General features: G+C 29.4%; 1 protein-coding gene across 2 annotated transcripts in view; it reads left to right on the forward strand.

The window, feature by feature from the left end:
- LOC107441334 (uncharacterized) overlaps window positions 1–12,271 on the forward strand; it is a 47,354-nt gene extending 35,083 nt beyond the window's left edge. For both annotated transcript variants that reach the window (XM_021146121.3, XM_016054556.3), the window contains exon 2: window positions 7,767–12,271. In XM_021146121.3, coding sequence (XP_021001780.2) covers window positions 7,991–11,113 — 3,123 coding nt within the window. In that variant the 5' untranslated portion in view covers window positions 7,767–7,990 and the 3' untranslated portion in view covers window positions 11,114–12,271. The remainder of the gene's footprint in view (window positions 1–7,766) is intronic.
- The last annotated feature ends 3,992 nt before the right edge of the window (window positions 12,272–16,263 follow it).

The raw sequence follows: 16,263 nt of genomic DNA on the forward strand, positions 1-16,263 counted from the left end.
ATAAGTTTTTTTTAAAATTGTGTTAATGCTTTATTTTGTAAAATAATTCAAAAATTGCCACGTACAAGGCATTATAAATTCTTGCGCTCGTTTGTTTTTAATACGAGTTTTCAAAACATTTTTTAAAAAAAAATCCATTTTGTTCATAAACTATTTAATTTTTAAAAAAAATTAAGTCAATCCTTAATGAGATTTAGTTATTTTTGTTACAGCAGAATTCTAAAACATCTTAATTTTTTTTAAACTTTTAAAATACAAATTACAAACATTGCATTTCTCATCACATTAAATTTTTTTTGTTTAATTGATTGATTTTTAACAAAATAGTTGAATTTTGTAAGGTTATGATTTTTCAACAAAAAGTTGAATTTTGCGTTAAACCTTACATTCACTAAGAAAAAAGTATGGCCAATACTACAAGAACTTTGTAAAATTTACTTTAAATTTTGGCTCTATGGGAACATCAAAAATAATAATCGTAAATATTTATCAAACCGCATTGGTAAGAATTTTGGTAAAATGATCAATAAAATAAGGTTTTATGATCTGTGATAAAATTTGATAATTTTATAATGACAAATTAGAGCATGGCATGAAAACCATTTATTCGGTTCAATTTACTTTTCTGTTTTGTATTTTTTACAGAATGTGTGGTGATAAAAATTATAATTTTGGCAACAGAGAGAACCGCACATTTTGATTTTTGATGTCAGAATTATGTTTTTCTTTTCTCTCTCTCTTTTTTTTATTTATTTATTTTTTTATTTTTTTTTTATTATCTAGAAATGTCTTAACCATACAGTATAGCAATTTTCTCAGAATTTTTTTCTCCCGTTTCAAGCAAAATTCAAATGAATGATTTATGATCATAATAATACCATGGTTATGAATTTAGCAAAATAAATGCGTAACAATATTTACTTTAATATAATAGTTGTAAGTATAGTTGTAAACTGTGGAATTTTTTTCCATTTTTCTATAAACTATTTTTTTAGAAAAAAGAAATAATAAATTGCTTTTTTTAAAAAACTTCTTATATTTCTGCAAACTGTTAAAATTTATCAATTGATAATATTTCATGAACCGACATTTTTTAATTAAAAATTGAATTTATTTTGTTTTGAAAAACACAATTTTTACTTATATTTAAAAATTATCGTTTCTTTACAAATGCCACATAATATTTTGAGTAAAAAATTTAAAATGTCTTTGTTACTCCTGAACGAAGTTATTGAGAAAATTTTTTTTTTCTGTCTCTAAATAACTTTAAGTGTTTAGTCATACAAATAATTTTTGAATTTGAAAATAAATTAATGAAGAAATTGATAATTAAAGGTTTGTGCTTTCAATTTGTGTTTAAATAATTGATATAAAAATAATTTCTTCTACATGAATTATATAATTATATTTGTTTTCTTTGCATGAGATTTTTTAACAGATCTTAGATATTTTTGTATCGTTCATTTCAAATCTGCAATCCGCTTCTCTCCCCAAGCTACAGTATTTTTTTTAAATTACACTTTTAATCTACTATTTGTCGAAACTATTTGTCTACTATTTTATTATATAACAGGGGCTGCGTAAATATTGTGATAAATTTCTAGGGCATCATCAGGATTAAAATTAGCGTCATACGCCACTTGAGGTGCTTCCCTGTTGTGAAATGTTTATCTATGTGCTTCTGGACAGGTCATAATAGAGGAAGTGTCCCTAGTCAAGTACGATTTTATTTCCGGGCACGGCTTTTTGCGTAATTTAATGACGTTTTTAAACGTGTACATTTCGATCAACAATAGACTATAAATGCCATTTTATGGTCTATCTATAAAAAAACATGTATAGCTTTAGAAACAAAACTAATTTCAGTTTTGAAAACCTCACACCCAAATATGCAAGATCTAGTATTTGTATAAATGCAGCAAAGAATTTTTCCCCATTGTTACATAACAATTTAAAAAATGATTATTAAAACTGAAAAACAATTACAAAATGTGAAGCTTTTATATAATTTTAATTGAAATTACACAATTAAAATCTTGATATCTATTAGTAAAAATTATTTTTCTGTGCATTAAAAATATTTTCGCTTTTTGAAGTAGATAAATTGAATTCTTGATTAATTGAATCTTCTCTAGATAAATTGAATATTTTTATGTATAGACAAGATAATTAAAATTACTATCACTACTATATTATTCATAGAAATTTATTTAGCAAAACAGGATTTCGTATGAACTTTGATCCCTTATAAACTAAAATTGAAATTTTTTTGGAAATAAATTTTGATATTTTTTAGTGCCGCGCTGTTTAATAAAAGGCAAAGCTTTGACTTTTGAACTCGAAACTATTTAAAACTTTCAACGAAAATAAAAATCAATTTAATGTTAATGGAAAAACTGAGTTTTCAGATTTGAATTTACTAACAGCATTTAAACATCACCCTTAGTTTCATAATGCATGCACTTGCATGGTACTAGCTTAGTAGCCGACGATAATAAATAAGAAGAAAAAAAACTACACGAAAGGTCACTTTGCATTAAAAGTTTAATTTAAAAATAAGCATTTTAAATCTATTGAAATTATTCAAACATTACAAGTATACCACCTTTATAAAAGGTTTTCACCTTCTGCATGTCCATCCTAATGAAATATTTAACAAAATTGTTTTAAATTCTTGTTAAAAATCATTACAAGTGGCACTTAAAGATGTCTTAAACCAATAATTAAACGAAGAAAAAACAAAAACGATGTTTAAAATTAACAATTCACTGCTGAAACGGGCATGAAAACATCAAAACCTGTTTGATTAATGACTCCAAGATTCACCAGGTAATCAAACTGTTTTCTATATTTTTCATCCTGCTTTAAACCCTCCTGTTTTGATAGTATTTCTGTCTCTTTCTTGCTTAGATATAAATTTTAGCCTTCTAAGGTCTGTTTTTATGTTCACTTCATTTACAATACATATTTTTTATATGTGTTAGTGGTTACGTGACACCCTATATAGATCAGAAATTTTTTTAAACACTTCATAATTCCCTAACTTGCCTTATGAACAGCAGTTTGTGGAAAACACATAAATGGCGTTAATAATTTTTATATGGTCATAGAACAGTCATAAATGGTAGCTCATGTCTTACCTTTTTCCTTGATTGCTCCAGCTTTTTTTTATCTACACTGTAAAAAATTCCAAATCAAATTACGGAATAAAATAAAAGCTCTTTGAGTGCATCATCCGTAAATTCCACTTTACCGTAAAATCCACTTATACCGCAATTTTTACAGTAAGATTTATTTAATTAGATTGTTCGTGTAATTTTACGGTAATTATTAGTATTAAAATTACGGTACTTCAGATTTTTCGTTCCTTAACAAGTTCCGGCCCAAACTTATTTTACGGTGAAAAGTATCGGTACTTTTTATCGTAATTTGATCGGGAATTTTTACAGTGTCGTTTTTCCTTAAAACCAAAGATTTGTTTTAAGTGACTGATTTACTGAATCTTAATAACACAGTGCTTTTAATACAGTTCTCAGAAGAGCTGTTTATACTCAGCTGACGTCGTCACTACCATTTTGAAACTGCCCGATGAGCATGGACATGAAACGAAATTAATTATCGCTACGATGCGATTAATGAAACTTTATAAAATATGTTTAATTTATACAAAGAAGAAATAAAATTAAATAAACACAACTATTCATCGTCAGGCTGATTTAGAGGACTAAACACTCACTACTCAATTGACTTAAATTTATAATGCTACCTTGATGTTTACTAACCTTATACTTGGTATAAAATATCCTCAACATTGAAGAAAATTCCGGATCAAACTACATTAAAAGGTGCCGGCACTCAAGCTGTCGGTACTTTTTACTGTGAAATCCATTTTTACAGGAACATGTTACGGAATAAAAAATCTGATATACTGTAATTTTCACAGTAATAGTTACCTCAAAATCACTGAATTCCTCTAATTAAATAAATATTCCGAAAATTACACCATAATAATTTACAGTAAAGATGAATTTTACCGTAAAAGGGTTTTTATGGATGATGCAGAGCCCGGCATTTATGTAGTAATTTGATCCGGAATTTTTTACAGTGTATGTGAACTCATTTTTGGCGCTGAAATCTTGCACGTAATCATAAATTTCACCTACTAATGGTGTAATAAAATATACTTAATATTGTAATTTGATCCTTAATTTTTATTGAGGAAGTTAGACTGAACGATTATAAGCATAGAGTCCAATTACCGTGTAGCTATCTACGTTATGCGTTCGTGGTTTTTATTCGCATGTAACGCAAATACACCCTCTCAGAAAAATTGGCTAAAAGTTGAACCATGATATGATGTAAATAGTTGCACTCTTGGTAAGCTGCTAACTTGAACCATGACTGCATTCATACTGATCTATAATATTACAAAATCAAGTTAGGCACGATAATGTGATTAAAGTAAATAAATAAAATGTAAGCAAATTTGAACAAAACTGGTTCGACACTCTCTAAAATTTTTGATTTTGTAGATGATAATTCACCGTGTCCATCACGAAAGTCCATCTATCTGAAGTCCATCACGAAATGGAGGTTGTCCAGTTATTTGATTTAGGAGTTTCCTTGCTTTTTGGGCCATGTTCAAAATTTAAAAGTTACTGAGATAATTGCTTCAAATCTACTTGTGGGGATAAGCTTTTCATCGAAATCATTGTATATACGTTAAGGTCACTGTGATTAATCGATTAATATTAATAATCGCTATAGCTATTAATAATAATAGTCACATTTATAACTTTAACCGAAATATATACATAAATATGCCTGATTTCCGGAAATTCATTAAAGAAATAACTTTTTAAATAAAATCTTAGAAACATTTTGCATTCATTTTCGCGTTCCCTACTCTAAAGGATGTTAAATTCATTATAAATATGCCAGTTAAAAAATAAATGATAATTATTTTTTTTTACTGTTACCAACTTTAATAACCTTTTTTGGTTACATAAATTAATTTTAACAATTTATATCATGCTTTAACATTTTGTCTAAATGACTAAATGATTGCAACTTTATAATCCAAGTCAAGTTATTTTTTTCCCTTTTTATACAATTGAAGTATAAACTAAAGAACTATTACAATTATGTTGTCTATAAAGCATTCTTTGTTTTATAATTAAAGGAATGTGCACTGTAAAAAGCAATCTGTTAAATTTATTCAAAATAACTGTCAGCTGGTGTGCCAGTATAAAACCCTTATTTCTCAAAAAAATGCGTTATTTCAAAACAGACGGTTGCTTTTTAAGCAGATATTATTATTTTGTTAAACTGACTCCATTATTTTAACAAAAAAAATTATAAAATAATTATGTCTGCATTGTGGTCGGAGGGAGCCGAGCTCAGCACTCGTACTACCAGTCGAGGCAGGGATTCGATCCTGTGTCCTCTCACTGGGAGAGCAAGTGCTCGGTCCCCTGAGCTGCTGCAGCTCTAGTTTCTCAGTATAAAGAAAAATGTTTAACTTATTTTGTTTTAAACTTTTTATTGAAATAATATTTTAGTGCAAAAACTTTTAAAACTATAACAACACACCCATATAAAAATGTTTGGTAACTTAACTTACTAAAAAATTATATCTAAAGAAGTATAATGATCAGGTGGAGTAACAATTTGGCTATAAAATCGAACAGCAGTTTTATTTATAAGATGTTCAAAATCATAAAATAATTTCTGATAAATAAGAGCAAGTATGGAAAATAATCGTAAATATGTTTGAAAAAAAAGGTGGAGTTATGGTACGTTAAGCAAAACTGCATGGCAAAAACTAGAATTTGAACTGTCGATTTTAATCTGTTTATGCTTGGGATAAAAAGTGGCAAAAACCGTTTTATCTATAAAACAGCTTTAAACCTTCAAATATACAAAGAATGTCTGTAAAAAGAATAGGAATATTTTATAGTGTGTTACTTAAACTTTACTTACTAGTATGCTATTTCCTTTTCTATTTAATTTAGCTTTTTGTGTTTTATCTTCCAAATATGGAATATTGGAATGTAATAGGCTAAAAATAATAGAATAGGTAATACTCTACTTTGAATAAGTGAAAAATAAATTGTAATTGAACGAGGACTTACGCTGTCATGCTACATTTCAATTATTGTATTGTGTGGTCTGAAAAAAGCAGTAATAATTTTATTTTGCTGTCGAACTTGAGTAAGAGAATAAAAGTATATAATAAGCACTTAAAATGCAGGAATATAACTATTAAATAAATTTAATTACATTCTCTCTGGTTTTACTTCCTGTTAGTTTTTTTCCCTNATTGTGTGGTCTGAAAAAAAGTAGTAATAATTTTATTCTGCTGTCGAACTTGAATAAGAGAATAAAAGTATATAATAAGCACTTAAAATGCAGGAATATAACTATTAAATAAATTTAATTACATTCTCTCTGGTTTTACTTCCTGTTAGTTTTTTCCCCTTTCTAGAAAACTAAAGTGTGAAAACTTTAAATTACACCTGCTTCAAATTAATTGAACTCGAGGTTTAGATTAACATTTTGAGATCATTATCTCTTGAAAATTTCAACATTACGTTAGAAGTTAGATTAAGAACTTTTTCTTTGTCCGGAATGAAATATTACGCAAAGACAAATGATTTCATCAAAATCATTTATCTTTGTGTAATATTTCATTCTGAGGTTAAATTTTTCAAACATTATTTTTTAGTTATTTTTTATAAAAAAAAAACGCACGTCATGCATATTTTTTCGTTATTAATCGTTAAAAATATTTCAAGTTTAATCGAAGTGTTTACCTTAAACATACACTGTAAAAAATGCCGGATCAAATTATTATATAAAGTAGCAAAGAGGTACTAAGGGTGCATCATCAGTAAAATATTATACAGTAGTTTTTTCGGTATTTAATTAGAACACAGTATTTGTTTCTAATAACTATATGCACTTTATATATTACTATATAAAGTACAGAGTATGTAATTATTTATTTAATTACAGTAATTCCCCAATGGTAATTATTACTATAAAAATTACAATACACCAGATTTTTTGTTCCTTAACATGATCCGGTAAAAATGGATTTCACAGTATAGCTTAGAACTTCCCGTTAAAATAAATCTAAACTATCTTTTGTTACGTTTTTGAGAATTAATTTGAAACTGTTGATAATTTAAAGGGAATTAATCAAAAAAATCTGTTTGAAGCTTCTAAAATATTAGTTTGTTTCGGATTTCTAATCGCACGTTTGAGCTTTATTTTAATTCTTTAATTAAAACAAATTAAATTCAAACACTAATTACCGACTAAACTAAATGAATATGTTCTTCCTTTTAACTACTATTTGATTTTTGAAAAGAATAAAAAACATTTGCTTGATGTGAAACCAGTCCTTTTTTAAATAAGGAGAATTCTCGTAATTCGCGAGACATGACAACATAGGTTTGCATGGGTTTTAAGTAACAAATTTTCGTTCAATAACAGAATTTTTTTTGATTTTGGTACTATTTTTAACAGGTTATTTGTCATTTCAAACCAGCGCAGAATTTCTAAAAAAAAAATCTCGATCGCAAACAGTTTTAATAAAAAATTATTATTTTTTACCCTACTTTTCTGCGTAAAGAAAATAAAACGTCAAAGATATGGAAATATTAAAAGTCTTCAGAATTGAATTAAAGAAAACTATGTTTATCTAGGATGTCTTTCTCACTGAATTGAAAATATTTTTAATTTTACTTTTTTTTTTACAGGTATCGTCTCCAGAAAAACGATGACAGTGTAGCGTTAGCTTAGATCCAGCCGACGCCTGAGGTCGTCCCACGCCCGAACGTGGCTGAGACGGTGGGTGAGGCCTCGGAAATGACCACCGACAGATAGGCAATACCAGTGGGCGGACGACGTACTTACATTCCTCCGAGCAACAACAAAAAAAAGAAAGACTTCGATAATTTTCGACGATAAAAGAAAAGAAAATATGCCCGCGAGCCTCCTTTTAACTTCGACTCCGACTCTGCGTGGGGTAACTCGCAACGAATCACTGCGCTCCGACTCCTCCGCTGCTTCGAACACCTCTCAAAGTTCTGCCACTGTCAACAAGAAAGTGAGCTTTAATAAGGCAGTCAGAGTTAAAAAGTATCCTCGCTCAAAGAAGGGCGATCCGGAATTTGGTGGTGCGGATGAGACAAACGGTGACAGCAATTCCGGAAAGCGTTTCTGGTTCAAAGTTTACAAAAACAAACATCGCCAATTGCCGGATCCTAACGAATACAGAAGGAGAAATGAGGTCATATATTATGGAAATGACGGAGATGCTAGTGGGTATGAGGATGACTCCATTAGCTACCATCCCAATCCTTCTGCTCTAAATTATCCGGTTTTCACTTCAGAGTGTGGCACTCAGACACCCAATCGGAAGACTGATACACCGTCGTCACGCACTGCACTTCTGGGAAACGAGTTCATTCCCCTCCACTCCAGTCAGATGCCCTCTGATCCACCAGAAGTAAGACGGAACTATGTAAAAAAGATTGTCAATCGATTCAACGAGGAAGCCGTGCTTCAAAGACAGAGATCGAACGAGGAAGGGACTAGATCTCCTCCCACATCACCTCCGGGATCCCCAAGACTTCACTCCACCCCTAAACATATACCGGTAGCACCACCACCTCCTCCTCCTATTCCACCTACAATGTACAGTTCCATCAATCTTCCACCTCCACCAGAAGGTATATTTTCAACATCTAGAACAAAGAAGAATCCCATTGTGAATGGGGTTAAAGTCATATTTGATGTGGATGGGGAGACTAAGAGTGACGAACACCATTCATCCCATTTCAATGACACTAACGGATACAAGAGAATGTCTCCGGAACATGGCATGAATGGCAGAAGATCATATAAGTCGGAAATTACGATTCCCGAAGACGATGAAACAGAAGTCAAAACTCCATATCCTACTCAGGATAAATTTCATTTTGGAGACTTAGGATATAACAACCAAATCGTGAAACGGGATGGTCGTTTAGATATTGCAAATGGTAGAGCAAACGGGGATGATGGATATGGATATTATTTTGATGATGACGATGATTATAGAAATAGAAAAAGTAAATATCACGTTGAAACTTTTGACAGTGGTAATCGACTACTTTTCGATACAGAAGATGTAAATACTGCAACTGCTCATACTGATAAGGGAGAATTCAAATCGACTGTTGGTGAGAAACACCAACTGTGGCAAAACAATAAACGTATAATTGTTTACGAAGAAAAATCTCCTACAATCATAAGAAGGAAAGCAAAATCTCAGAGTGACTTGTTAAATTCAGATGATACATTCCACCATGAGGATAAATTAGACAAAGGAGTTTCAACTGACGAACTTTTTACTAAAGACAATAAGGATACTTTGTCCAAAAAGCAAAAGGATTCATGGCTTCGCCATTTTCGATCAGCGACAAAAGATAAGGGAATTCAGTGCAATAAGATTCCATCTGATGAGCCCGAAGAGTTATATGGATTTGGAAAGTATAAGATTATTCGTCCAAGAAATGGTGTAGTGTCAACATTCAGCAACGTGCCAAAATTAGACAAAACAAAATCTAACCATACAGCAGTTCATCAAACCAATGGTTACAACTCCAAAGATAGTCCTAGCGTCATTTACAGTCAAGTGGATAAAACTAAAAAGAAGAAAAGTGGTGATAAGGAGAAGAAGAAAAATATATTCTCCGAAGATGGTAAAATTGGAAGCCTCTTTAAGTCGCGCTCTGAACCACTTTATATCGGTCCTCCTCCTAAAAATGCTCAACGAGGGGAAGATGATTTCGAAGGTAGTTATTATGAAGACGCTGGTGAACGCACCATTAAAACGTCCAAAAAAAGCTTTGGTTTTAAGCTAGGTGGTGTTGGAAAAGAAAATGATAGGAGAAACAGAAGTCCATACTATGAAGAAGACTGGTACAATGTTGATGGAGATGTTGAAGCTGTGGAGCGTCAAAAGAGAAGAGGCAAAAATCATCGAGATATAGCTGAAGTCCGTCAGGAGATTGCCGAAGAAGAAATATCAGACATCAGCAGTCTTAGCAATGGTGAGCACAAAAGAAACGGTGGGGGTGCTGGTTCCGTGATGAGGGAAGTGGATTACAAGAAGAGAGAGATTTCTTACGAAAATGTTCCACGCTCAGATGGAGAGAACAATTCTCATAACAACGTCAGTAGTGGTCTTTGGTATCGTGATGCTGACGAAGATTATCGCAGAGAAATGGCTCAAAGTGAAGTATCATATCCAGCTGGTGAGTCTGTGGGTAGTGACAGATTTTATACGGTGGATCGTAAGCAGAAAACAAACAAAAAACTTCCACCTCCTAGTCCTAGAGCTTACACTTTAGATCGTAGGCACTTAAAAAGTAAAGAAAAGCAAAAGACTGTGCCAAATACCACTGGTGTGAAAATTCTTGTAAATGGGAAAGAAGTTAAAGAAAAATCTGCAACCAAAAAATCAAAAAAGAGAGAAGAACCTTCATCGGTTCAAAGTGACCCATTAATTGTTAGGGGTGGTTTAGCTGCTGCTTACCAAGCAAGGCAAAGAGCAGCAGTAAAACGTAGCAACAGTTCTGTTTCAGGACTGAGTAATAGGTTTAGTGGCAGTACTCCTAACGTCCGACGCATTGTTGCTTCCTCTGAAATGTCAGCAGCCAGTTCTGAAAGTGATTCCACCAGACACCGGCGTCCTTTGGTCATGTACATTCCTGGGGTGAGTCACCCCGAAAAGTCACCAGATAAGGAGGACAGGGTGAGTAGTTCCATTGCCAGAAGTCAGTCAATGATGACCCCAACCCGTCCTCCTCGCATGATTAAAAGGGTTAATTTAAAGAACCACAAGGGATCTCGTTCTGAGTTATACCGAAATGGAGATATTTACGAAGAAGATGAAATCATGCCATTGGCTTCAGAAACGAGCAGAAAGAAGCCGCCAAAAGTGCCATCCAACTCCAAGAAACATAATGACATTAAAAGGAGTCATTCTATGCCAAAAGATACCAAATTCTCTTGGCTAAAATGGAAAATTAGAGGAAAACCTTCCAGAGAGCCTTAATTTTGTTCACTTTTGTACAGTTTTTGTTAACTCACTTTCTTCATATTTTAAATTGTGTTTATTGACCCCTAAGTGCTTGTGATAATACTGGATAGCTTTAAAGCGAATTTACAGTGTTATGATTGAATGTGCATCTGTTTGTGATAAGGTATGTTTATAGTTTTATTCTTGTTTTGAACATTTTTGAAAGAAAGAACAAAAAAAACTAACAATTCCCATTTTTAATATTTGTGATCCATGTGAGAGAACTAAATAATGTATTCATTCTTTTAATTCAAAACTAGTGTACGGGTATAACATAGAATTCTTAAGAATACAAAAATCATGGTTTCTTAGCATTGTCTAAAATTGCTTAAAAATACATCTTCATTTACGAGCTTATGGGTTGTTTTTGTTAATTTTTAAGAATTATGCAGTTTTTTAAGTGTTATCTTTTATTATTATTTCTTTTTTTCATTTTTCTCTTGATATTGGCATGAATTATATCTTATATTGAATATTAATTCCAGTTTCTTTTGTTGATTTTTTGTTTAAAGCAAGTTCTCTAAAAAATGCAAAAATACTTATTTTTTATGCATTTTAAAGGGTTCTAAAGCTTAAACCATTTAAATAATAATTCTTTTAAAGAGCTATCTTTACTCCAAATGCTTGAAGAATTTTTGCCTGAACTATCCTGTGATCTTTACTCCAAAGTTTCGGCTGACATTTTATTTCATAAAAATTTAATGTAAATCATTTTAATCTTCAATTTTAATACTTTCATGCCTTTAATGTTCTGTAACCTCAACAATAGCTTCATTTATTTCATAACTTAGTTCCTCTTAGCTTTGTAGTTTAAGCAACTGAAAATTTGTTTGAGTGTTTGTTTTTAAAAATAACTTTAAACAGTAATATTTAAAAAAAATTGAAGCTGATTCGTTTGTATTTTCTGTGGTTTCAATTGTTTTGTATATAAATGTATAGATACTTGAATGTAATATTTTTGTGCCAATAATTAATATTCGCTTAGTTTACCAATTTCACTTTTGGAAGCTGTTCACTAAATCAACTCGCGTCTGAAACTGTTGATGCCCTATTTGGAAATATTTTTGTATACTTATGCGAAATGTTTCATATTAGAATTAATAAAATGTTTGAAACATTGTTATATCTTTGAAATTTAGTAGTTAATTTATGGTTCTTCTTTAATTATATGTTAAGTATTTAATTTTTCTCAATTGTTTTCCTTAAGAAAATTATTTAAATCTAAATAATAAATGTTTTGCATTTTCTACATGCGGTTTCGAAATTTAGAGGATTTTAACCATCTTAAACTTTTATTTAAAAAAAAATTTTTTTTCTTCTTTCCTTTGTATATATACAAGATACCTTATGTATCAAATATCACAAAAAATTATGAAAGAGTAGGTAATAGTTACATATAAATGATATAATAATAAAATGAAATTAAAAATCTCGTTTGTTACAATTTAGTTAAAGTAGTTTTAAATTTTGGTCACAAATAAGTTTAAACACATATGTCACATAAAAATTTTTCCAAATTGCTAGAATTTCAAATTTTGTCAAACAAAAAACAGTTTGTGTTATTTTTATCTTATAAGTTGGCAAAAATTAAAGAATACTTTTCTTTTCACCTTCGAAAATATCTATTTTCAAATGTAGTTTATAAACATTTGTTCTAATTTTTATTTGTGAGCAAAAGATTAAAATATTACTGCAACAAAAGCATGGTGCATGAAATTTGTTTAACTAAGCATTAATAAAAGACATTTAAATGATATATTTCAATTATAAAGTTTATGGTAATATTTTTTTTTACAAAACTTGAATTTACAAAATAAAAATTTTTATAAATATATACATAAAAATATATTTAAAATTTTTGTTGTTGAATGAAAAACGACACATTCAGACGCGATTCTTACATCATTAGGTTTAAATATGAGGAACTATTAATCTTATTTCAACACAATTCTTATTAAACAATGGAGCGCTTTTCTGTACTTCAAAAATAGGAAACAGACTGAATTTCTTAAGTGATTGGATTTCTTTAAAAGTCACTTTTATTACTAAATTAGGGTTTAAAATGTAACTACTCATAATATTGCAATTTAAACATTTAACTTTATTTAGATGAATTAATTTAGTACTTTGAAATTATTATTCTTTTGAAAAGATATATTTATTTCAGATTTCAAAGTAATTGATGTTCGTAAGCTTTTTCACTTTTCAGAAAACAGAGATAACATTAAATAAAAATCTCACTTATATCTTTTTAAGGCAAACTTAACACGCTAAAATTGATTTGAATAATTAACATTGTCTCCTTTAAGTCATGCTTGGTTTAGTTGATACAGTTATTCAAATTCTTAACAGATAATTTTAAGCAGATATTAAGGAATATATTTTTAACTACGTTTTTAACCAGAATGTAAAGTTTATGAAAAAATCATCAATAACAATAAAAAACAATTTTACAAAATACTTCATTAATCCAGATTATTTAGTTGTTTTAATTCCTGTTCCTTACATCTAATTAAATACAAATTTTTATCATTTAAACGTACTACATTTTTATTTCTGAACTTTATTCGTGACTCGTTTGTTTAACCTTTTCTAAATTAAACTTATTGACAATTACGAAAAAAACATTGTCAGTCTAAAGTATAAAAGTAAATAAATAAAAAATCAGTACTTATTAAAAAATTTCTTGGAATCTTGGATTTCATAAAATTTAGTACCGACATAAATTTTTCAAAAAATTCATGTTTTTTTCAAGTGTATATTTTAATGCTTTAAAGGGATATTTGACCTGTAAAGTGAAAAAAGTCAATATTTATTTCTTTAAACTTATAAAAAATTTATTTAGTAAATTTCATGAATAATTTGGCTTAATTTTAAAATAAAAATTTAGAGAAGATCCTAAAATTTGCATTAATATTTGTAATTTAAATCCTAATATTTGCATAAAAATATGTAACATGAGAAAATATAATATTTTATTGTTTCTAACATACTAATTCAGGCATATGGAAAGCTAGAAAGTTCACAACACTTCTTTAAAATGTATGTTCAATTTATTATGAATACGTAATCGAGAAAGTTCTACTTTACAACCCAATTAGTTAGACCCAGATTAAAAAGGAAAAAAAGCATTATTTTTACGCAATTAATTTTTTTATGTACATAACCTACACATATATATTGTTCAATCTTTTCCAATATAAAATGTAAGTGCATTTTCATATATCAAACATAAAATTTATATAAAAATCATACATAAAAGAAATTTATAAAAAAAATCATGTTTAAAAGTAATGCAATAAAGATAAACAGAATTGAATAACATGTTATAATGTAAAAAGTGTTTGATTTAATTTGTTTATAATATCAACCGTTTTCAACTTTATTTTTTAAATATTTCTTAATAACTAAATGTAATTTATTAACTTATTATTCGTTTTGAGAATAATAAATTCAAAAAAACATGTAATGTCACAATTTGTGAACCACTTATGCATATGAATGTATAAACTATTAACTTTTTTCAGAAATAATAGATTTTTCAAAATTAAGATATGCAAAGAATAATTTTAAAAAGAAAAATTGCTTTTCTCAGTTAATACAAGTGTTTAAAAGTTACATGCATTCATTTTAACGTTTCTGCATTTGAAAGATGTCAATGAAGTATTTTAATTTAATTTTTATAAACATCTAGCGCGTTCGCACAAAATCTCGCAACACCATTTTACAAGATTTAAGAAGAAAAAAAAAAACAATTTAGACCGAGAAATGTTTTTGAAACGTGACCTTGTTCAATTTTTTGTTTGCAATGCAGTATTGTTGGGATGTTTTTCTTACGTTTGAAAAATTTCGAGGATCTTGGACATCGATGAAGGTATGTATTGGTTTAAGCATTTTTATTCAACCCCATTTCATTCTATTTTTTAATTATAAGTAAACCATTACATTAACGCTATGGTGCAATTAATGCTTTTAAAATCTCATAATGTTTTGAATGCTTCACAATTATGATACACTTCTCAGAAAATTTTTAAAAAAATTTGACATGCTCGTGAAGGTTTGTATGTTTCAAATATGTAATAAAATTTGTATACCTTTCTTCCAATGATAAGTAAGTCGTAAGAAAACAATCCATACAGCTGAGGCAAAAAGTTTGGACCAACAAGTGCACGTGAAAACAAAATTTTTATCTAATCTTTTCAATATTAGTCAAAGCATTAGAGAAAAGTTATTAGACAATTAAAGAAGATTATTAGATTTATTATTAGAGAAATTGAGACTCTCTGGAACATTTTTTATTCGATTTTAAATATTCAATTTAATGACTATTTTTTTGTATTACTGATTTAAAATTATATACATATATATCAACTACTATAACGTATAGTTAAGTTATAGTTAATAAAAGTATCTAAGACTCATAGTGGTATTCAGATCTCATAGTGAGTTATAGTTAATAAAAGTATCTCAGACTCATAGTGGTATTCAGATCTTATAGTGAGTTATAGTTAATAAAAGTATCTCAGACTCATAGTGGTACTCAGATCTCATAGTGAGTTATAGTTAATAAAAGTATCTCAGACACATTATTCTTAAGTATCTCAGACACAGTCTATTAAGTAAGGTTAAATAATCTAAATTCTTCGACCCATTATCATATTTTTTTTCGATTTCAAACATATCTGGTTTAATGATTACTTTTTGTATAGTTGATTTAAAATAATCTATGTATCAGCCACTATAACGTACAGTTAACCTTCAGCAAAAGTATCTCAGACGCGTTAGAACTTCATTCACTGATCCAGGAAAAGAATAAAGAATCTTGGATCTTTTCCAAAAGAAAACGATCGTGGCTTTCAAATCGTGCGATTTATTTGATGAACGAGGGTAGGGCACCACCGCAGATGGCCCACCAAGTCCCGGGAAACACTCTTCGCATTCTAGCCACCACCCGGACCAGTTTATAACGAAAAAAAAAAACATCTTAAAATTAACCTTATGAAAGAGAGTACATCGTGATAACATCTTGACAAGATTGTATTGCCGTGCGGGGCTGTTTGCACATCGTGCGGGATGGTAACGTTGGTGATTTCCATGCGAGAAACATGTAAATGTTATGCTTTTGT

Source organism: Parasteatoda tepidariorum, chromosome 4 (assembly GCF_043381705.1).
Source record: "Parasteatoda tepidariorum isolate YZ-2023 chromosome 4, CAS_Ptep_4.0, whole genome shotgun sequence".
NCBI lineage: Eukaryota > Metazoa > Arthropoda > Arachnida > Araneae > Theridiidae > Parasteatoda > Parasteatoda tepidariorum.